This window comes from Kwoniella mangroviensis (genome assembly GCF_000507465.2).
Source record: "Kwoniella mangroviensis CBS 8507 chromosome 1 map unlocalized Ctg02, whole genome shotgun sequence".
NCBI lineage: Eukaryota > Fungi > Basidiomycota > Tremellomycetes > Tremellales > Cryptococcaceae > Kwoniella > Kwoniella mangrovensis.
Genome location: NW_027062534.1, coordinates 549,494 through 572,280, shown reverse-complemented (window position 1 = coordinate 572,280; position 22,787 = coordinate 549,494). Strand labels below are relative to the sequence as shown.

At 44.7% G+C, this 22,787-nt stretch overlaps 7 protein-coding genes across 7 annotated transcripts; 5 read left to right on the top strand and 2 right to left on the bottom strand.

The window, feature by feature from the left end:
- Positions 1-112: 112 nt before the first annotated feature.
- On the bottom strand, positions 113-2,269 carry I203_105295 (uncharacterized protein; the record flags this gene model as incomplete). Its single annotated transcript, XM_019144463.1, has 2 exons — positions 113-1,752; positions 1,888-2,269. The coding sequence occupies 2 exons, from the start codon at positions 2,267-2,269 to the stop codon at positions 113-115; spliced, it is 2,022 nt and encodes a 673-aa protein (XP_019005798.1).
- A 684-nt stretch (positions 2,270-2,953) lies between these two features.
- Positions 2,954-6,009, bottom strand: I203_105294 (uncharacterized protein; the record flags this gene model as incomplete). Its single annotated transcript, XM_019144462.1, has 13 exons — positions 2,954-3,272; positions 3,438-3,523; positions 3,594-3,716; positions 3,772-3,911; positions 4,048-4,361; positions 4,447-4,502; positions 4,560-4,626; positions 4,682-4,763; positions 4,916-5,298; positions 5,409-5,580; positions 5,658-5,738; positions 5,794-5,863; positions 5,926-6,009. The coding sequence occupies 13 exons, from the start codon at positions 6,007-6,009 to the stop codon at positions 2,954-2,956; spliced, it is 1,977 nt and encodes a 658-aa protein (XP_019005797.1).
- A 1,392-nt stretch (positions 6,010-7,401) lies between these two features.
- On the top strand, positions 7,402-13,236 carry I203_105293 (1,3-beta-glucan synthase component FKS1; the record flags this gene model as incomplete). The annotated part of the gene is made up of 9 exons (XM_019144461.1): positions 7,402-7,690; positions 7,751-7,866; positions 7,921-8,676; positions 8,727-9,713; positions 9,763-11,421; positions 11,476-11,692; positions 11,747-11,942; positions 11,993-13,053; positions 13,118-13,236. The coding sequence occupies 9 exons, from the start codon at positions 7,402-7,404 to the stop codon at positions 13,234-13,236; spliced, it is 5,400 nt and encodes a 1,799-aa protein (XP_019005796.1).
- An 853-nt stretch (positions 13,237-14,089) lies between these two features.
- On the top strand, positions 14,090-16,335 carry I203_105292 (uncharacterized protein; the record flags this gene model as incomplete). The annotated part of the gene is made up of 9 exons (XM_065517741.1): positions 14,090-14,163; positions 14,238-14,320; positions 14,384-14,450; positions 14,509-14,629; positions 14,676-14,938; positions 15,012-15,414; positions 15,505-15,631; positions 15,691-15,849; positions 15,923-16,335. 9 exons carry the CDS (start codon positions 14,090-14,092, stop codon positions 16,333-16,335), a joined length of 1,710 nt encoding a protein of 569 aa, XP_065373045.1.
- A 744-nt stretch (positions 16,336-17,079) lies between these two features.
- On the top strand, positions 17,080-18,133 carry I203_105291 (uncharacterized protein; the record flags this gene model as incomplete). Its single annotated transcript, XM_065517740.1, has 7 exons — positions 17,080-17,144; positions 17,193-17,275; positions 17,330-17,396; positions 17,445-17,555; positions 17,766-17,923; positions 17,983-18,043; positions 18,115-18,133. 7 exons carry the CDS (start codon positions 17,080-17,082, stop codon positions 18,131-18,133), a joined length of 564 nt encoding a protein of 187 aa, XP_065373044.1.
- Positions 18,134-18,220: 87 nt separating this feature from the next.
- On the top strand, positions 18,221-19,083 carry I203_105290 (uncharacterized protein; the record flags this gene model as incomplete). Its single annotated transcript, XM_065517739.1, has 5 exons — positions 18,221-18,227; positions 18,288-18,310; positions 18,370-18,439; positions 18,502-18,671; positions 18,733-19,083. 5 exons carry the CDS (start codon positions 18,221-18,223, stop codon positions 19,081-19,083), a joined length of 621 nt encoding a protein of 206 aa, XP_065373043.1.
- Positions 19,084-20,583: 1,500 nt separating this feature from the next.
- On the top strand, positions 20,584-22,616 carry I203_105289 (uncharacterized protein; the record flags this gene model as incomplete). Its single annotated transcript, XM_019144458.1, has 9 exons — positions 20,584-20,691; positions 20,803-20,881; positions 20,962-21,097; positions 21,155-21,318; positions 21,390-21,433; positions 21,488-21,738; positions 21,823-21,908; positions 21,992-22,404; positions 22,467-22,616. The coding sequence occupies 9 exons, from the start codon at positions 20,584-20,586 to the stop codon at positions 22,614-22,616; spliced, it is 1,431 nt and encodes a 476-aa protein (XP_019005793.1).
- Between the last annotated feature and the right edge of the window lie 171 nt (positions 22,617-22,787).

The following is a 22,787-nucleotide window of genomic DNA, read 5'->3' as shown; positions in this document are numbered from 1 at the left end:
GTCCCCGTGGCTATTAGCTATTAAGCATCTATCATATAAAATGCATACATTATTGATCATTGTCATAACTCATAATCGTAAACTACATATATCTATTCTAGTGAAACATCAACTAAGCCAACCCACTACTGGTCTGAGGGACCATCTCGCTTCCTACCGCACCATCATTCCAATCTCCATTCGAGTTGCCATACGCAGTGGGTAAAGCGGTGGGTACACCTGTGACCCACTCACCCCATCCTTCGGCAGGTGTAAGCGTAGCGGTAGCAGTCGAGGTGATGGTAGATGCCAAGGTCGGCGTAGCTGTGGCTATAGCGGTGATGGGATCAGTCGGTATGGGGATAGGAAGAGAAGTAGTCAATCTTGATCCGGTCATTTGTCCCCATGTTCTATCAGGTTGAGGGATAACTTGAGATAATGACTCAGTATCGATATCAGTTCCCAATTGAGTAGCGCCGTCCACTGCGGATGGTGTGGATGTGGATGAAGAAAGATAGGGTTTAGGAGGTTCATATCCTTTCATCGATTGAGCCACTAGATCTATAGCATCGGGTTGAGAAGCTAGAGGAAGTACTGAGGGATAAGGACCATTCCATCCATCCGTATCGTTGTCATCTCCGTTATCCTGTTGATTGACACTACCATCATAACTCGTAGAAGAAGATGGGTCACTATATAATCCTACTGTCGAACTTGGTGAAGTGAGTGTGCCAACTAGCTGTCCGAGTGGATTGATGATATACATCTTTCCCTCTATTTCGATTGTTCTCAGACCGTTTAAGACTGGTGCCGTGGCAGGGGACGTTCCAGTAGTGGTAGATACATCAGAAGCAAGTTTGAGGATTTGTCCAGTGGATAACAGATAGGTATTAGATCCGAGCGATTGAACGATATTGCCTAGTGTCGAGCCAGCGGCTGTACCACTAACATCCTGAGAGAGGTCATTGACCACACCTGTGGGATTGCTAGTATCTAATGATCCGACTAATCCATTGATGGGTTGAGCAACTCCCGATAGTGGTCCATTGGAAGTCAACCCTTGTACCGTGGACGTAAGATCTTGTACAGGTAGACCTTTGGTGAATCCTCCAACTGTCGACGTAACTCTTTGAAAAGGTAATCCAGCAGTCAACCCATTGATTGTACCAGTCAGACCTTGTAATGGAAGTCCACCGGTAAGACTTCCAACCGTATCGGTGAGACCTTGAATAGGAAGACCATTGGTCAACCCGTTGACTGTCCCAGTTATACCTTGAAGAGGAAGTCCGTTTGTCAGACCGCCGACTGCACCAGTGATACCTTGAAGTGGCGAAACAGAAGTCAATCCTCCTACTAATCCCTGTATGGGTGATCCATTAGTCAAACCCCCAATGATCCCCGTCAATCCTTGTAATGGCAATCTATTTGTCAATCCACCAAGTGTATCGGTCAATCCTTGAAGAGGTAAACCATTCGTCAAGCCGCCTACAGTTCCCGTAAGACCTTGAATGGGATTACCACCACCACCACCTAATACACCACCTACTAAGGGTAATCCACCGAGTAATCCTGTAGCTTGACCAGTCACTCCCCCTGGGGTATTACCAGATTGACCGAAGGCTTGTATAGTCACACTTTGAGGTAAGCCGGTGATGTCCCCTCCGGATTTAGCAGCTTGGGGAACCATAGGTACGGAAGTGGGGATGGGTAGATCGGCGTTGGATGGGATAAGGGGATTGGAAGGCGAGGGGATGGAGGGGAGTTGTCTCTTATCTAAATGTAGCGTATAACATAATTAGCATCCGTCGATCCTCGTATATATCCTACAAAACTTCAGGTAGACCTGTGCAGTATCCTCAATTTTTTTTTATTTGATACGCCAGTTGAAAAAGTCAATATCTCACTCACTTGGTCTTCCCATCCCTCCAATACCTATCAACCCCCCTGCACCTCTTCCACCAAGATTGACGTCCAATCCCAGTCCACCATTCGTATCCACGGCCCGATTGGTATTTCGATAATTGGCTAAATCGACGTTCAAACCCAATGTATTCACCCCTATACCAAGTAAAGGCGAAGCGTCCCCTCCACCACCAGGTCTAGGCGAATCTTTATATTCATCTGTACCAGAGTTGGGATTAGGTGATCTGAGTTGGGAGTTTGTTCCGACGTCCAACCCAGCATTACCGTTGAAGTTGGAGTTAGGGACTGGAGGAAGGGGCGCACCGAACGTTGCTGTTGAGGAGAGGGCGAGGGAAGTAAGGAGGATTGGGGTGGTAGAGAATTTCATGATGCCTTGTTGTTCGTTGCGAGATTGGAAGAAAATATGCTAAAAGTCGAGATACAATTAAGATTTGAAGAAGAGTATTATAAAGCTATTAATTATAGTATATGAATATGTTCTAAGTGATTATAGTTCTCGACCAGCGAGATTGAAGTAAATCGTAAAATTGGTATTATAAAATGAAGGCTGAAGGTGAAGCAAGCTTGAAGAAAAGAAAAGAAAGAGGAACCAATCACGATGATCCTTATAAACTGGTGCTTTTATATCATTTTCTCACAGTACAGTACTGCTTCACTCTGATCAGATACCGATATGACTGGGAGATCTGATTGGCGAGATATCGTTAGGTCATTCTGGGTAACAGTCAGACAGGTATATCGGGGAAATTACAATTCGGACTAAACAGATGATTCCAACTAGTCTTCGTCAATGATTTCCATCTCAGCGATAAGACTTTCTTTCTTAGATAAGATCATCAGTGATTCAACGTGGCTGAAATCCTTTAGTCAGGTTCATACCGTACATCAAGGATCGTTACCTGTGAAATGTTAGTACTGGAAATTGATACCATATACATCATCTTCATAACCCATCCATTCCAAATGTCACGGCGTGAAGGCTTGGATCGACAGTGTTCAGACGCACTACTCGCAACTCGAATGGTTATCCTTCATATCCTTGATCCTGAACCTACTCCTCCTCTTCGGCAATTTCCAACAACTTCCATCCGTCTCCTTCCTCTCTCACTACACCCTTTTCCTTCCACCACCCCAACCCATCTTTGATCAACTTCTCGATAATCTGCAATTTTTCCTTGATTTCTCCTACAGTCAATATATCTCGGGCTTCAAATAATTCAATGATGGAAGCTTGGATGGGGTTCGCTTCCACTTCGACCACTCGATCTTCCAGCTCGATGGACATATGCACCGTACCGAGAGATTGGAGGAATCGAAGGTGTTTGTCGGGTTTGAAATGATGGAAAGCAGATTCATATTCTTGTTGTGCTCTGGAAAGAAGTCAAACGACAATGGTGTCAGCATTAGACCTTCCACGACTTTACGACGATCGAAGTACTATCTGTTTATAGAGAGATGAAAGAAGAAGCGGAATGACTCAAACGATGAGGAGTTTTCCACAAAAGAGGGTATCACATATATACAGTTCGACTCACCTGAACAATTTTGGTGGAAGACATAAAGAAGTTCCAGGTACATTCGGCCAGAACATCTTGGATATGACCAAAGGATGAACAGTTGACTAAGCAATATACAATCATATGAGCTATGTGATCTACTTTTGGGACCAAAAAGACAAACAGTTAGCTCACCTGAATATCACCTTGAACATGATCATCTATCCTCTTCGAATCCGCCATATCTTTCAACATGACATCGCAGATCTGTAGAGCTTGTTCACCGAATCGCAATTTCAATAATTCGATAATTCGAATCTACCCCATTTCTGCCATTAGCATATTACAATACCATTTAAGGACATTTGCTCACCTCTTTCACCGCATCGTAATCTCTCACAGCTAATAATCTGGTCGCCAACAATACTTGGAGTTCTTTGACGATCACCTCCCGAGTTTGATAGATACTAACGAGTGTCGAGACTATATCACCTGCTTTACCTGATCTGAATTCTGTTGTTATCAAGAGATAAATCAGCATACACAGTTCCCGTCCATGAACTGCGCCTCGCCTCGGGCAGGATCCGGCCTTCCTTCAACGGATGACGGTATCTAGACCAAGATCCGCAGGGAAGAACGGCTAACCCACCTGGAGCAGCATCAACAGGTTCAGGATCCCATTTAGGATCTGACCAATCTTCAATCTCCATCCCATCTTCAGCACCATCCCTTATCAATCCCGCATTCTCATTTTCGTCGCCCAGCTCTTCACCTTCCACCAAGGCACTGACAATACATTTGGTCGTATCTGATCGTTCTCTTAGATGTTTTCGGATGGGAGTAGCCACTTTATGTAACAATACGCCTTGTGGATCTAATATCCTTAACGATCGGATAGTGGATATGTATATTGATAATACTAGTTTGGTCTCTGCTCCAGGATGTAAAAGACGTTTCAAGTTGCTATATATATATACAAGTGATTGATCTGTCAGCTTTATTCGTTTCACGTCAAATTTGCTCATAAGCTGGATAGGATGATACGTACGCCGCGTTGAGCTTATTGACTAATTCGAGTCGTTGGTCAACTTTGAACAAGCATTCCTATTTATTAGAATGTAAGCTTGAGGATGGATGAGAGTTAGGTAGCTGATACCATACCTTGAGATCTTCTAAGGCAGCCATGGAGTCAGGGAAATCAACAATTATATCGAACAGTTCATCGGTCCTGAAAATCAAGAAATCAGCTGCTGCCAGTGAAAACCTTGACACACGTAGCTCACCTGATATCGAAGAAGCATTTGCAAAGATAGTAATCAAATCTCGAGAACATCGGTCTGAGAGCAGCTTGTGCGGATTCGTTCCCTGCGATTTGGCATATAGATATCAGCACACTTCAAACTTGGGTTGACAATACATCACATCCTCAAAAAATTCGATTTTCCCCTTGTGTCATCCTCCAAGATTGTCCCATCTGATCATCCTATGCCATCGGGACGAAAAGACGCCTTACTCACCCTCGAACATCCCGCTCAACCAATTAGCAACACCATCTCCAACTCTCTGTCTGGCCCTGGTTAATCGTCTGGTATCCCAACCCTTTTCTGCCTCTTCCCTTGCGATCTTCTCAATTTCCTTATAAGCCACTTTGCTCAGTGTACCGGAATACCTAGGGAATATACCCAATCTGGATAGATGGGGCGATGGTGGTGGGACTTTGTGGTAGTTTACTGGAACGCTTTGGAATAACTGAGGCATAGATGGGGGATCAAGTAAATGGGAGGGAAGGGATGCGAGTGACTCGGATAAGAATGATAAGAGGTATTTTGGAAATAATGGAGATAGGGTGGAATGGAGGAGGGAATGGAATACCTGGGTGAATGTGCCTATAAGTTTTGGGCTGTAGATGGAAAAAGAAAGTAAATGGACATCAGCTAGAGTTCTTAGATATGACACAGTGTCATGGATATGGATTGATTATTTGAAGGGAACAAATCTTAACCTACTCACTCGTGGAAAGCCCTCAATGGTACGCCCCAAGCTCTCTGCCAGACTGCCAACCTCTCCAGCATCTCAATCATCACTGGTCCAACTTGTTCGTCCTCTTCCTCAACTAAGGTCAGATGATCGATGTACCTTTGAACATCACGTATGATAAGATAAAACCGTGTTTCGACAGCGTCTAATGACATGATAGCCCAGCGTAAGCTTGATTGCTATTGGATCTTTCTACAGAAACGAAAGCATTAAACAGCTCACCCAGAAATTCAGAATATAACGATGAACCTCTACCATCCCTCAACGCAATTTGGAAAGCTGTCGTCACATCTGGAGTTTCGACTAGCACCGATTATCAGCTTCTTCCGTTGAGTTGGTCGTTCTGATCAGAACTTACTTGGCTTTACTGCTGATCTTGAAGATGTCACATCCCTCGGATAGAGGTAATCCCCAGCGACTCTCAACGCCTACGACGAGTGAGAAGTGTCAAATCGAATCATTTAGTATGACAATGTGAGACACAACATACATGAGCTAGCTGTTCATACTGCCTTTCACCTTGGGCAGATGTCGATGGGAGGTTCCAGTCGTTGAGGGCTGCTACTAGGGCCATGCTTATTCAGCTTTGAGTGTCGAAGACATTGACATTGTTGTTGCGAATTCTTAATCTGACTGATCAACGTAACATCAAACGCGCAACAATGAACAGACAAGTGGAGATCCCCGCCTTTCATCACTGGCCATGTGGCCAAGTGCCACAATCACCAAGTGCTTGACCTCAAACACCGATCACCTTTTAGCTGCACCTAGTGAAAAACGAGGTCTGAGCTGCAACCAAAAAGGACACAGCCCCTTACGCCGATGACGTTGTAGAATCGGCACTTGTTTATATCGTTTATTTTATCTGCAGATGTCTTCCTCTCGGGTATCAGCTATTGACCAGATACCAAACAGCTCAACTGCGAGTACGGGACGGATAAAAGATGGTTATGCATGTGATTATGGGTTGTAACTGCAGTTTCTCCGAATAGTTTTCACCTTCTGACCAAGCACAGCATATATATGTATTGGATGTTTGGTATTTGAGCCGCAGTCTTTTGTAATGCTCATTAGGAATGTGTTATAATGCCATCATGCAAGTGGACCAGCTCAGGCGGGAATGGATTTGTATTGAGTGTATCAACTGTAGTTCAGGGTCATGATATGTGGTAATGGTCTGTTTTATCCTTTGTAATTCCCCTTCCCTTTCCTTTTTCACCTGTAGCAGAGCAAATGCACGCGTATTTACCTAACAAACAACCACACCACACTACCAACCATACACCATACCACCATACACCACACACCAACACCAACCAACTTTTCATTCATTCTCCAACTTCCTTTACAGACTCAACCTTCATTCCACTCTTTCTTCTTTCATATATTTCATTCGTACTCACTAGGCTCTCTTTACGTCCCGACGACTCACAGACAGACACGTCTCGATCATCACCCATACCATAGTGGTGATACCACGTTAGGGACGATCAAATAAAGACGGGAAAGAAAAGAAAGAATATCAAAGGAACGGCAAAAAGATAGATCGTTCATATATCTCTCCATATATCTCCATCTTAACGACATAGGACAATTCATCGACAGACAGATCGTTTCAGAGAGAAGCCGCGAGAAGGTAGTCAAGGCGTAGTGTAGTCAAGTAGCGCTTCTGTTCTTTTTTCCCCAAATTTGTAGGTGAGTGAACGATAACCCAAATCAATCGATAGACATCCTATAATCCCACATAAAGGCTTAGTCCTCTTGGCGGTCCAAGCTATCTTGCACCTCGTCTAAGATATCTCATTCATCTTCATTCTATACTCTTTTCACCTTTATTATACTATCATCAGCATCGCAGGACGTAGCTTTTGATTAAATCGTGTCCAACCCGCACCGCCCCTGTATATCAACATCTACAAACAGCTACCCGCTCACTCAACGTCATTCTTTTTAGCTTTCATCAATCATGTCATACCCTAACGCACCTCCTGGTCCCAAACATCAACCGTCTTCTTATTCCTCTGGGTCATCTGATCCCTTCAACACTCAGCAATTACCATACGACAATGCCCATCACGCAGGGGGTTACACTCATCCGGATGCTGTCAATATCCCAGGTGCGGGTGTAGCTCCTCCAGGTCAAGGCGGCCAGTATGCACCTGTCTTCGATACCGAAGCGGAGATGAGAGGTAGAATGGAAGGTGGTGGTAGAGCTGTGGAGACATGGGCGAGTGACAGTGGATACAGTGGAAATGGTGGGTGATCGCGTCGACACATACACATATACACAGCATGGACTAATCACTTTTGGACAGATGGTTACTACAACTCATCAGAATACCACGGTCAACAAGGCTACGTCCCATCCAGGGCTTCCACGCCTACTTTCACAGAGGGTAGTAGAGATGGTCATCGACCCAGGGAACCTTATGTGAATATCCACAATTCCTACATTATGTGGTACTCCCGCTGATATATCATTTAGCCCGCTTGGACCCAAGAGGCAAACATCCCATTATCCAAAGAAGAGATCGAAGATGTGTTGATCGACTTGGCCAACAAATTCGGTTTCCAGAAAGACTCTTCACGAAACGTTTACGACTTCTTGATGATCCAGTTAGATTCCCGAGCATCCAGAATGTCACCTAACCAAGCTCTTCTCACTTTACATGCCGATTACATCGGTGGTGAACATGCCAATTACAGGAAATGGTACTTCGCCTCTCAACTTGATTTGGACGATGCTATCGGTGCGGTGCAAAATCCAGGTTTATCCAGAGTCAGATCGGTAGCTAGACGAGGCAAAGGTCCAAAGGGGAAACAAGCACCTGCTACCGCCCAGGAAAAATCCCTCGATTCAGCTACCAACAGATGGAGAACGGCTATGAACAACATGTCTCAGTATGACCGACTCCGTCAAGTCGCTTTGTACTTGCTATGTTGGGGTGAGGCCGCTCAGGTCAGGTTCATGCCTGAATGTCTATGTTTCATTTTCAAATGCGCGGACGATTATTACCGATCACCCGAATGTCAAAACAGAGTTGAAGCTGTCCCAGAAGGATTATATCTACGAGCTGTCGTCAAGCCTATCTACAAATTCCTGCGAGATCAAGGATACGAAGTGGTAGATGGAAGATTCTTGAAAAGGGAGAATGATCACGATAAGACTATTGGTTACGACGATGTCAACCAATTGTTCTGGTACCCTGAGGGTGTCAGCAGGATTGTCTTGAATGATAAGGTGAGCTGAGTGATTCGCATTTCCGTTCAATAGCTAACACCCATGCGTAGACCCGTCTCGTCGATATCCCTCCTGCTCAAAGATTCATGAAATTCGACAGGATCGATTGGAATAAGGTATTCTTCAAGACTTATCTCGAAAAACGATCCTTCTTCCATTTACTCGTCAACTTCAACCGTATCTGGGTTCTGCACATCTCCGTCTTCTGGTTTTACACTGCTTATAACGCTCCGTCCATCTACGCTCAAAAAGGTTCAACGAAAGCCACCACTCCCATGGCATGGTCCGTCACTGCGTTGGGTGGTGCTGTCGCTTCGATCATCATGATAGCCGCTACCCTCGCTGAATTCTCTTACATCCCTACGACTTGGAACAACACTTCTCACTTGACTCGACGATTGATATTCCTTCTCATCATCCTTGGTATCACTGGAGCTCCAACCATCTATATCGCCTTCTGGAATCAAACAGGTCAAGTGTCATTGATTCTCGGTATCGTTCAGTTCTTTGTGTCAGTCGTCGCTACCGCTGCATTCGCTACCCTACCTTCTGGTCGAATGTTTGGTGATCGAGTAGCTGGTAAATCAAGGAAATACTTAGCCAATCAAACATTCACCGCGTCGTACCCCAAGCTACCAAGGAACAACCGATTCGCATCGTTCTTGCTCTGGTTCCTCATTTTCGGTTGTAAATTCGCTGAATCATACTTCTTCCTGACCTTGTCCTTCCGAGATCCCATCAAGGTAATGGTCGGAATGAAAGTGCAAAACTGTCACGACAAATATCTCGGAACTGGATTATGTACGAACCAACCTGCCTTCGCGTTGACGGTCATGTTCGTCATGGACTTGACTCTGTTCTTCTTGGATACCTTCCTTTGGTACGTTATCTGGAACACCGTCTTCTCCATTGCAAGAAGTTTCGCAATTGGTATGTCCATCTGGACACCATGGGCCGATATCTTTGCTAGATTGCCAAAGAGGATTTACGCAAAGATCTTGGCTACTGCTGATATGGAAGTGAAGTATAAGCCAAAGGTGAGTTGTATATGTGTTGGTGAGGGTCATAGCTAACTTGCTATATCAGGTACTCGTATCCCAAGTCTGGAACGCCGTCATCATCTCCATGTATCGAGAACATCTCTTGTCCATCGAACACGTCCAGAAGTTGCTATACCACCAAGTCCAATCCGATCAACCTGGCAAACGAACTCTCCGGGCTCCAGCATTCTTCATCTCGCAAGGTGATAAAGGTGTAAAGACCGAGTTCTTCCCCAAAGGATCCGAAGCCGAACGACGAATCTCTTTCTTCGCTCAGTCACTTACCACTGCTATCCCTGAACCAATCCCAGTTGAGGCTATGCCAACATTTACCGTTCTTGTACCTCACTACTCTGAGAAGATCTTGTTATCACTTAGGGAAATTATCAGAGAGGAGGATCAGAATACTCGAGTCACCTTGTTAGAATACCTCAAACAACTCCATCCCATCGAATGGGACAACTTCGTCAGAGATACCAAGATCTTGGCTGAAGAATCCAATATGTTCAACGGTGGTAACCCCTTCGGTAACGACGAGAAGGCTGAAGCGAAGAAGGCCGATGATATCCCATTCTACACTATCGGTTTCAAGTCTGCTGCCCCTGAGTACACCCTACGAACCCGAATTTGGGCTTCGCTTCGTGCTCAAACTCTTTACCGAACTGTTTCTGGTTTCATGAATTACTCCAAAGCTATCAAGTTGCTCTACCGAGTCGAGAATCCTGAAGTTGTGCAATTGTTCGGAGGTAACACTGATCAACTTGAACGAGAACTCGAACGAATGGCCCGAAGAAAGTTTAAATTTGTCGTATCCATGCAAAGATATTCGAAATTCAACAAAGAAGAACACGAAAATGCCGAATTCCTGCTCCGAGCTTACCCTGATTTACAAATTGCTTACCTAGATGAAGAACCACCTAGAAAGGATGGCGGCGAATCGAGGATCTTCTCTGCTTTGGTGGACGGACACTCTGAGATTCTGCCAAACGGTAGAAGAAGACCCAAGTTTAGGATTGAATTGCCCGGTAACCCTATCTTAGGTGACGGTAAATCGGATAACCAGAATCACGCCATCGTCTTCTACCGAGGTGAATACTTGCAACTTATCGATGCGAACCAGGATAACTATTTGGAAGAATGTCTCAAGATCAGAAACGTTCTAGGTGAATTTGAGGAGTTCAGAGTGTCCAACCAATCTCCTTATGCCCAAAATGGTCATCAGCAATTCGAGAAATTCCCTGTTGCGATTTTAGGAGCCAGAGAATATATCTTCTCTGAAAACATTGGTATTTTAGGTGATATCGCTGCCGGTAAAGAACAGACATTCGGTACTCTCGCTGCAAGGTCATTGTCATACATCGGAGGTAAATTGCATTATGGACATCCCGATTTCCTCAACGCGATCTACATGAATACTCGAGGTGGTGTTTCAAAGGCTCAAAAGGGATTACACTTGAACGAGGATATCTACGCTGGTATGATGGCTTTCGGACGAGGTGGTAGGATCAAGCATTCAGAGTACTACCAATGTGGTAAAGGAAGAGATTTAGGTTTCGGTACTATTTTGAATTTCCAAACTAAGATCGGTACTGGTATGGGTGAACAGATGCTTTCGAGAGAATATTATTATTTGGGTACCCAATTGCCAATCGATAGATTCTTGACTTTCTACTACGGTCATCCAGGTTTCCACATCAACAACATCGTGAGTTCCCCGTTTTCTGATACAAGACCAATACTGACTTTTGATTGATTGCAGCTCGTCATGTGTTCCGTTCAAGTGTTCATGCTGGCCCTCGTCTTCCTCGGTACCTTGAACAAGCAATTGGTTGTCTGTAAATACAGTGCTGCCGGTGATATTTTACCTGGTCAAAGTGGTTGTTACAACCTCCAACCTGTGTTCAGATGGATCAAACGATGTATCATCTCGATTTTCATCGTGTTCTGGGTCGCTTTCATCCCTCTTTTCGTGCAGGGTGAGTAAATCTGCTTCTATGCAAACGAGAGTCTCGAGTTGATAACGTATATAGAACTTACCGAACGAGGTGCTGGTCGAGCTATCTTACGTCTATGCAAGCATTTCTTGTCCCTCTCACCGGTATTCGAAGTGTTCTCTACTCAGATCTACATGCACTCGATCCTGAATAACTTGACTTTCGGTGGTGCAAGATATATTGCCACTGGTCGAGGTTTCGCTACTACGCGTATATCTTTCAGTATCTTATAGTGAGTTGACGTGTTGTGACCAGGCAAGCTTATGCTGACGATTCATTCAGCTCTCGATTCGCTGGTCCTTCGATCTACCTTGGTCTTCGAACATTGGTATTGTTGCTATACATCACCTTGTCTGTATTCGTACCTCACCTGATCTACTTCTGGATCACCGTCGTTGGTCTTTGTGTCGCTCCATTTTTGTTCAACCCGCATCAATTCTCCTATTCTGACTTTATCATCGATTACCGAGAATTCCTTCGATGGATGTCTAGAGGTAACTCCCGAACACACGCCAACTCATGGGTCGGATACTGCCGATTGTCAAGAACTCGAATTACCGGTTTCAAGAGGAAAAGACTTGGTCTGCCATCCGAGAAACTCTCCTCAGATACACCCAGAGCACCTTGGAAGGCTATTGTCGTTGGTGAAATCATCGGTCCGATCTGCGTCGCCATCCTCTTCGTCATCTGTTACCTTTTCGTCAAGTCATTCACTGTCGATGGTAGAACTCAACCTGGTTTATTGCGGATCGCCATCATCGCTCTAGGACCGATCGTATGGAACATGGCCTTCTTGATTACCTTGTTCTTGATCTCAGTCTTCCTCGGACCATGCTTGAACTCCTACACCAACCAATTCGGTGCTACCATGGCTGCCATCGCTCACTTCGGTGCTGTTGTCGGTATGGTCGCGTTCTTTGAGTTCTTGTGGTTCTTAGAATTATGGGATGCCTCGCATGCCGTATTGGGTATCATCGCTGTGATCTCAGTGCAAAGGTGTATCTTCAAGATCCTCATTGCCGTCTTCCTCTCAAGAGAATTCAAGCACGATGAAACCAACAGAGCATGGTGGACTGGTGTTTGGTTCAACAGAGGCTTAGGTTCGCACGCTCTATCTCAACCTGCAAGAGAATTTGTGGTCAAGACGATTGAAATGGGATTATATTCTGCCGATTTCATTGCTTGTCACTTGCTGTTGTTCCTCTTAACTCCACCAATGTTGATACCATACTTCGATCGATTACACGCTACGATGTTGTTCTGGTTGGCTCCTTCGCAACAAATCAGACCTCCTATTTACAGTTTCAGACAAAGGAGTCAGAGAAGAAAGATTGTGTTCACTTGTGAGTAACGATGTCCTGTCAACTTTCACATACGGCATATATGCTCACATCAACGATGATATAGACTCAATCGTATATGTCCTCATCCAGGCCATCTTCGTGGCTCTGATAGTACTTCCTCTGCTGTTCAAAGGTGTCATCGGTCTCACACCGAGCGACGTACCATTCGGTGCTGTCATCTAACCGATTTAACATCAACCAACAATCCCGACAATCCCTCACGAATCCTACCTACGAATCATTTCTAAAGAACCATCGCATAGCATGAACATGCACACGAATTATGTCAATTCCATTCTCTATACAGCATACGTCGGATGAAGAAAACCATAACAAAAAACGAATCAAAAATAATCTCATTCTCATGGACAATTCAAAATATGACGATAAGACTCTTTCATTGTTTTTATCTACCGATCTTTCTGACGATTGGTCACTTGCTTTATTTCCTGATACGAATTATCCATTTATATATATATATACCCCTTTCTTTCTTTGACTTCTTGATCTAGATGAGAAAGATGAAATTAGCGAATAACCATTAGTTGATGTTTGGTGACTTATCGTGTCGTGATGAATCTCTTTTCTCTCTCAATTGTTGCTGCTACCGAACAAGTGGATACAGTAGTACTGTACCTATACTTGGAGTTTCATAATTCCCTCTTGCTCTTAGCATTGCGTCACGCGTATTAACGTAAATGACGTTAAACCGTTACTGAAGTACTTCACCACGCGTATTCTTTTTGCGTTTCCGCTCATCTCGTCGATCTTTGTCTTACTTTTTGAGTGGGATCCTGAATTCGAAAGGGATTATCAGATGTTGAATCGATAAGGATACAAGACTATATCTGTTGCTGAAAAGATGAATGAAGGTATATGTCAAATTGATCAGTCTCATTCTATCAAACCTTCTCTTCTCGTTCTGACTGAACTTGTTTTCAGATTTCTCTGGCCTCTCCACTGGGTTTGGGAGGACTTAATTCTCTCTGAGCGATAGATTGTAGATCGGTGACTAATCACCTTTCTTCATGCGACGATGTTGTCTTCCGCTTTACTCTCATTGGCGGTGTTGGTGCTGTCAACGAATCATGTGAATGCATGGACAGATCCGTAAGTTGTCCATCCGAATCCGAACGTATGATTGATTTGAGATCAAGACTGATATCGCGCTGGTACCGTTGCAGCTTCTTCGTCATTCAACATGGACCAGACATCATAACCAGTCGTATTGATCCTGTCATTTCCCCTGGAGGAATATCTTCGCACGGTGAGTACTTCTCTGAGTTACGACTCGATAGGGCTGAACTTGTAATGGGGTGGTACAACTCAGTTCATTCAATTGTGGGATCTTCGTCTTTCAAACCCACCTACACATACGAAAATTCGATAGCGGGGAAGTAAGTTGGTTCACACTAGAACGAAATTGAATTAGCTGATTTGCGTGATCTCACTCAGATGCACCACCGCGAATATAGCCATCGATCATTCGAATTATTGGATACCTCAATTATACAGGAAAAGGGATGATGGCAAGTTTGATCTGGTCAAGATGAATAGGGCTAACACTTATTACCTCGTGAGCGATTCAATTTTTAACCATCGCATCTCGGGTATCATTGTAGCTGACTTATTGTGAGCGATCAGATGAGGCGGTATGTTGCTTTACTTACTCCTATACGACGCCTGCTGATTTAGCCCAAAGTGGAAGTCAAAACGAACAGGTATACGATTTCCCACTTGGATTCCGAATGGTAGCTGGTAATCCTTCGAGAACAACTTATAACGCTTCGAATTACGCCGACAAAGCCATTTCATATGTTTGTCTGGGAGTAAACGGTGCGCCGGAAACTGGCGAATTTCCTAAACAAAGTTGTCCAAATGACCTGTAGGTTGTTGACTCCTCCCCAAGAATTACCACACGGTACAGTATATTGACACAATTTTTGCTTCGTTTGTAGTCGAGCTCAAGTATTCTTTCCTAATTGCTGGGACGGAGTGAACAACTGGTTACCTAATTCCGCTCATGTTCACTACCCCTTATCTCAAGGATACAATTCGGGTGGACCCTGTCCTGCTAGTCATCCGAAGAGGATCTTAAGTGTATTCTACGAATTCCATTTCACCGATCGATTCACTTACAAGGACGGAGCGAGAGTGTGGGCCACGGGAGATGATGTCGGTTACTCCTTACATGGGGACTTTACGATGGGTTGGCCCAAAGGCTTCTTACCTAAGGTATTTCCTTACGGGGAGACCTGTGCGGTAGATTTCTCGTTGGAGAATTGTCCGCCCCTGAAACCGCTTATGACTACGAATGGGTCAGCTTGTAGACCTGATGAAGGGTTCCAGATTGTGAATGAGGTGGGTCCGACTTTTACAAATCATTACAATGGATGGGAATATGCGTGCGGGAATCAATCGTATTGATCACGACATGTTCTTTCTCGATAGGATATTGGTACCAATAACCCAATTGCGAAGTTACCAGGAAATAACCCAGTATGGGGCAGAAGTGGAGCCAAGAAACCTGATCCAAACTGGAAAGAGACTGCTACGTTCACCACTTCCACCATACCAAGTGAGTATCCCTCCTTATATTTCGCAATATATATATCTGAAAATATGGTACCTTTCTAGTACCCGCCGGATGGACCAAGCTTGGCTGTCTAGCTGAACCTAAAGGTTCAAGAGCGTTGACGGGAGCATCGATGACTGATCAGTCGATGACACCTACGAAGTGTATAAATTTCTGTTCATCTAAGGGATTCAGTCTGGCAGGTGTCGAATGGTCAGTAGGTGAGTACTGTAGACCTCGCGATATGTCTTATCTCCAGAATGAAACATGACTGACGCTTATTCGATGTGCCAGAATGCTACTGCGGCAACACGACTACCAAGACTACTTTGTCAGCAATCAACTACAATCTTGCATGTAACATGCCATGTAATGGATTAGATTACTCGGCAGGGTATTGTGGTGGTTCCTCGTTATTGACGATATATCAGAAATCAGGAAATTCAGTGTCCAAAGCTGCCACTTCATCGTCTTCAACGTTCAAAGCTAGCTCGACATCTAAAGCCAGCTCGACGTCCAAAGCTACTTCGACAGCGGCAAAAGCCACCAGTACTGCTAGAACCTCTTCAGCTATCTCTAAAGCACCGACATCATCTGCGAAAAGCACTATACAGGCCAAGAGCACCTCTTCTACGGCGAAGAACAGCTCAGCGACCTCGACTTCTACAGCCAAATTAGCAGGCCACAAAAGGAGGGAAGTGCATTGAGGAGGAAGTTCAAGAAGTAATGTCTGGGCTGCGGATCGGTCAATATGTCAGATACTTGTAGATGATGCATGCATATCTTCATTTGTGCTTATCCATCGAGTTTGTACCATCGACGGAGAATCCGATCGCGTTCGGAGAATATGTCACGCTCTCGTTACAAGGGGGGTCATCCAATCTTTTTGAGCCCCGTTTCATATCTTCACTTTTTGCATAAATTGCTTTTGTATGATACACACTGTTCGTTCTGACATGATACAGAGTCCCGCTATGTGCTATACGTCCATCGGTGCCTTGCCCGGACCAGAACATCGACATACGCATCATCCTGATTGAAAGGGACGTAGATGTATGTTGTAGGCTATCTCAAACCTACGCTAGGGCCTTTTTCGCTCACCGATTGAGGTTTCATCTCATCTCCGTTCATTCTCATATATCTGAGTCTATGCATAAGGTAGAGAAGACCGAAGATATGTTCAAGTATATCTTGGATACGGATGATCATATACATATAAAGGGACACTCATCAATCCCTTTGTTTCCTCCGTTTCTTTCTTCCCTTCCCTTCAATCCGTTATTCTGGTTCGTATATAAAGGTTGCTTGCATATATGCTTGAGGCATTTTGACCTGCTTTCTTCCATCTTGTTTATCATATACTACCACTACTCACCCAGTCATTCTTTCACTCTTACATAATTCACGCTCTTTATTTTTATACAAACGTCCTATAAACTCCTCACTTGAAAATGCTTGGTCTCTCCACCCTATACGGTGTAGCTGCTTTGTTAGCAGGTGTATCTGCCGGCGATCCGTGAGTAAAGATCTGCCGCTTACCTACAGGTGCTAAAGTATCCTATAGATTCTTCATCGTTCAACATGGTACTGCTACTTTCACCACTCGAGTAGATCCAATCATCAACCCCAGGACCATTTCTACCCATGGTAAGTTAGTGTGGATTGAAGACAGGCCAATCCTGATCGTGTTGCATGTTACAGTACACCACGTGGTAGGATCATCATCATTCAAGAATGAGCATACGTACGAGAACAATCGTGATGGAAAGTGAGTACATCGTCATGAGGTCAAGGATACTTGCCGATCGTCACTCAGATGTACCACCGCTAACGTCATCGAGGACAAGAGTAATTACTGGGCACCTCAACTGTACCATAAATACGATAATGGTACTTTTGAGCTGGTCAGAATGAACAGAGTCAACACGTAAGTGCACTCCTCCGGGAAGATCTGAATCTGATGCTGATCTCTGTTCATCAGATATTACCTTGTGAGCTGTTCTCAACCCTGTACTATTGGTTAAAATACTAACCGTATCATGCTCTAACTTACGGTCACCAGATGCGACGGTGAGCTTCATTGTCTGTCTTATATCCTATTCTGGATCAGCCACTGACTGCCTTCACAACATTGCAGATCCGGCCCAGACGAAGAAGTCCACGAATTCCCAGAGGAATTCAAGATGTTAGCGGGCAGCTCCAAGCGATCTACTTACGATGATAACGATTACACCAATAAGGCGATCAGTTATACCTGTTTGGATTATAGTGGACCTGGTAAACCAGATACTCACGGTTAGTTTTTCCATATACCAGATCACCCTCTGTAATACCAGTATTGACTCCGCATATAGAGTTCCCCGAATATAGTTGTCCTCAAGATCTACGAGCTAACATCTTCTTCCCGAACTGCTGGTAGGTGTAACATCGATTGTTATCGTGTAACATCGATTGTTATCTTGAGCTGATGATTGTGTGGACCGTAGGGATGGCGTGAACAACTGATTAGAAGGTAGTAAACATGTTGCATATCCCGTTTCCGGAGGTCATGACTCAGGTGGTCCTTGTCCTGCTACTTACCCTCAGAGGATCATGAGCTGTGAGTGATTTCCACTTTCGCTTTCCGATAGTGACCTTACTTACCAGTATATCTGTGCAGTATTCTATGAGTTCCACTTCTCAGTAAGTTTTTCTGATTCTTCGGTAGGATTTTTATCGATCAATGCTGATGACCTGTTCAGGACAATTACGAATACAAGGCAGGTGCGAGAGTTTGGGCCAACGGTGATGATGTTGGTTATTCTTCTCATGGTGGGTACTTGAGCACCAGACCTTCGATCTAGTGACAAATACCATGCTGATATGACCCTTAGGTGACTTCTCGAACGGTTGGCCTACTGGACTCTTCCCTAAAATATTCGAAGCGGGCTCCTCGTGCGATGTAGAATTCTCAATTGAAAAATGTCCAGTTCTTCAACCAATCTTCACTGGCACCGGTGGCGGTACTTGTACGCCTGATGACCCAAGTGTAATCATCGATGAGGTAGGTCAACCTTCTCATACCTATCAGAAATTTCAGCTGATCTGCTTTATTGTGGAAACAGGAAGTAGGAGAGAATGGACTTCTTACTGCCCTGCCAGGAAATAACCCATTATGGTCGGCCAACGGTGCTCCCGCTACCAACAACACTAACGCTTCTTCCTCTTCTTCCGTCAACTCCACTACACCCTCAACTTCTGCTTCCGCAGCTTCCTCCGCTACTTCTACATTGGCTACTACTTCTTCCGCTACCCTTCTCGTCACGCCAATCGGAGCCATCCAATCTTCTGCCCCCAGCTCCGCTTCGTCCTCTAGCGTCATCGGGGAAATCAACTTGAGCCCTACACCTACTGAAGGTGCTTCGACCGGTGGTCAATGCAAAGCGAAGAAGAGGAGACTTTCACCTCAATTCTAATCTCTTTCCGTATGATTAGAGTCTCGACCTAGCCACGATCTCTTGATCGGTATACAATATGCCCACTTTCAGCTCTTTTTTCTGCAGTGATTATTATATATGCGAATTATAATGCTTGATGCATTTTTCTGTCTTATCATGCTCTGTCTACTGTATCACAAGCTCGCCAATTCATTATTACCTATTTGAAAAAGAAAGCTCTATACAGTATGAGAGACCACAGCATAGAGCGTGGCCGAGGGATTTGACGATCAGATCACCATGGAAACTTCACTCTCTCCTCCTTTCCCTCTTTACCATCTTCCACTTTGTTGTTCTTGAACAGGAGTATCACTCTCGAAGCGTTTAAGGCCAATCAGCCAAACTCGAACCAGAAGGAAGATTGACAGGCGTAAAGTTGATTACACTTCCTTCATGAAGCAGAGTCAAGACCTCCGCTTGGACTGATAAACCAATGACATTGCCAATTTGTAAGAACACTTGAAGGGGGAGTCGCACCTGCCACGCCGGACATGGAAGACGGAGGATTCTGGCCTTCATTACAGAGTAATCGGATTGACGAGATCACCTCTCAGCATAGAGAAATTTCCATCTGCCAATACCTCGCCAACCCTATAGCTCACTTCCATGTCTAGATTACCCACACACCAGAAAACATTGAAATATGCTGACGATTGGCCCATTGACGAGGTCGATACACCCGGATCGAAGGTATGGGATTTGGTGAGTAGCGCAGACCATGGCGATGGGCATCGGATCTTGGTCTGTCGCATGACTGTGCCGTAGGTGTTGAGTCATAAGTCATTGACCTTCATTTCTTCGTCTGCTCGTGATAGCGGTAGTGGGGGAGGTGCATGTTGGCTCGACATCACTGGTTGGTTTAGTGATTGATATAGCACTCATGCAGTAGCTAAATGACAGGATAGTTTTACCATACCCATTCTGTTCCGGTCTGATAGTAACCAACACCAGATATATTGTAGCAGCGAAGTGGTCTATGGATTTTCATTCCGATTCCGAATCAAAAGTCGTGCATATCAACGAAACGAGTTGATTGATCGAAATGACGTTTGCCACCATCACGTCCACATTCACCATCACGATCGGCCTCGGCGTTACCACCATCAGATCGGGGCAGTGAGATATCTACCAAAGGAGTTGCACGGACAAAACCTAAGCGAGCGCATTTTCAGTCCCTCGGACATGGAGATGAACAAGGACTGATGCCTGGACCTGAAACGGACTGAAACGATGATAGCATGATTATTTTGAGAGGATTGATATTCTGATACGAGTGATAGATCATTTCAACCTATCGATGTCCTCTCACACAGCCCATCAGCCGACAACCGTCACCATCATATCCACACAAACAATGTAACAGATACGATCATAACACTTGCATTATCCGGGATCCAACATTCAACTGGATGCTCCCTTTTCTCTTCTTCAACAATCCATACTTCGTTCTCAAACAGCATATACACGGAATCGATAAAAATGCTATCGTCGTCCCATAACCCTTCGTCTCCCACTCCGTCCATCAATCCAAGCAAGCCAGCACGGTCAGACAGGTGGAAACTTTTATCATACAATCTTTCAAGTACTGTTAGTGTGTCTCCATCTATCCATAACTTCGAATACTGCATGATACCATAGCTATTGTAAGTAGACCAACACTATGCTGACACTATTATCCATGTCCGATTCATCTCTTAGATTCCTTACTCTCCCTTTTTCCATATCACGTCCATTATCGTCGCTTTCTTGGCCCTGGTAATAATCGCTCTATGGGCTGGTATGTCGAGTCTATCATCCATACAGCACCTTCCCGTCTTTCAACCTGACTAATCATTCGAACGAAATCTTCAACTGCAGCCGCCACCGCAGGGTTCGAACCTTATACCGTATTTGATACGGATTTCAACCGGACAGATGACAGGCATTGGTACACTCCGTTATTACCTAGCAGTGTGACAGAGGGACAGAAAGGGAAACTGTGCGATCCTGTAATGTAAGTGATCTTATGTGAGAAAAACCGGTGAGACTATCTTCATGAGCCTGTCGACAGCTTTAATGCAGGATCTACCATACAGACGAATGGGATGTACAAGAGGTTGTCATATACAATATCAGAATACGACATTCATGCAGGCTTGAAAGACGATGGAGCTCCCGCCTATACGAGTGTTGCGTACAGGGGTAGTAGATTGGATATCTGTGTGATCTCTACTAGTGAGTACGAGCACTGCCATCCAAACTGTCAGGATGTATTCTACGGTCGCTGAGATGGATGCTTTACACAGTATCGTTCATCGTAGATGTCCGATCTGGTTTAGTCACTACAACGGTGAGTCAGAGAACCCCCACATGGTCCAGCTGAGTGAGCTATACGTGTTGATAGGCCCTCATCACATGCCCCGACCCATGGCCTGCCACACTGAGTACGACGTACACCCTCACCCCTGGAGTTACAGATACAGGCGCATACGAGAGCGCTCCGTGGCTGGGTCAACTTGCGATCGATCTGGCATATAGAGTAGGAAAGCTGTTTGACGATCCGACGTATGCGAAGGAGAATACACCTGGAAGTGTGAGGAATGGAACAGGTAGATGGTCAAGGATGAGTGGTGATTTGAACGGGTGGGGATCATCGTAAGTGCTGAACAGCTGATTCAGCTTGCTTTTCTCGTCGTCCGTTGACGTTTGCACATATCTTGCACCATGCATTACACAAAGGTCACCGAATTCTACCCTCCTGACCGAACCAGTCTTTCAAATCCGATCTTTGCTCTTATCCAATCCCGAGGACATAGCATCGGAAGGTGAGGACTGAACTCACATTCTAACGCCAATTATTTTTCGTGATTGTTGCTGTTGAGTTTCGTTGACCTGCTATGGTCCTTAGACACTTCTTCGATCAGCGGTGAAAGTCGTGGCATCCCTCCAGTCATTTATTCCGATATGATCGTCCCTTTATCCAATTTTATATCAGCCTTGATATCCACCATCCACTCCGATCTTGGTATACTAGCTAATAACGTATTCCTCAACGAGACGGCACTCCATCGACTCATTCGAGAGACGGACGAATACGTCAACACGTCGATCTCATTGAGAGACTATGATTTATACTACGCGCATATGATGTTACATCCAAATAGTGGGACCATCATCGACCCTTGGGTCACCAATCGGACTTATTCAGCATTGACAGTGGCGGATCGAGCGATAGCTACAGCATATCCATGTCATATTACCAGGTCGAAAGGTTTGGCGAGCTGGCTGGTCTCCGTCGTGGGTTTGACCTTCTCCATTTGGGTAAGTGATTCTGTGTCCGACAGGAATTAGTTGTGATCATCATTGACAATCAGTTTGTATAGGGCGGTTTATGGCAATTATACATGCTCATTGTATCTTACATCCTGAGCAAGCGAGAGAATTCGAATTTTTCGAGCGCGAATGTCATCTCAACCTCACTCACATCCAAACAAGTCGTAGCGAGCAAGGAGAGTATTCCGTTATTACCTTAGAGACAGGTTAGTACAGGCGACGATAGCCTGATTCGAGAGATACCTTGTGAATTTAGTCATACAGTCCAGATTTTCGTATTTAAGACATCCCCGTTCAACTGTATTATTACTAGTCTTACCATGAGTGTACAGTATTCCTTTTCCCATCATTGAGGAATCGAGTCGTAAATA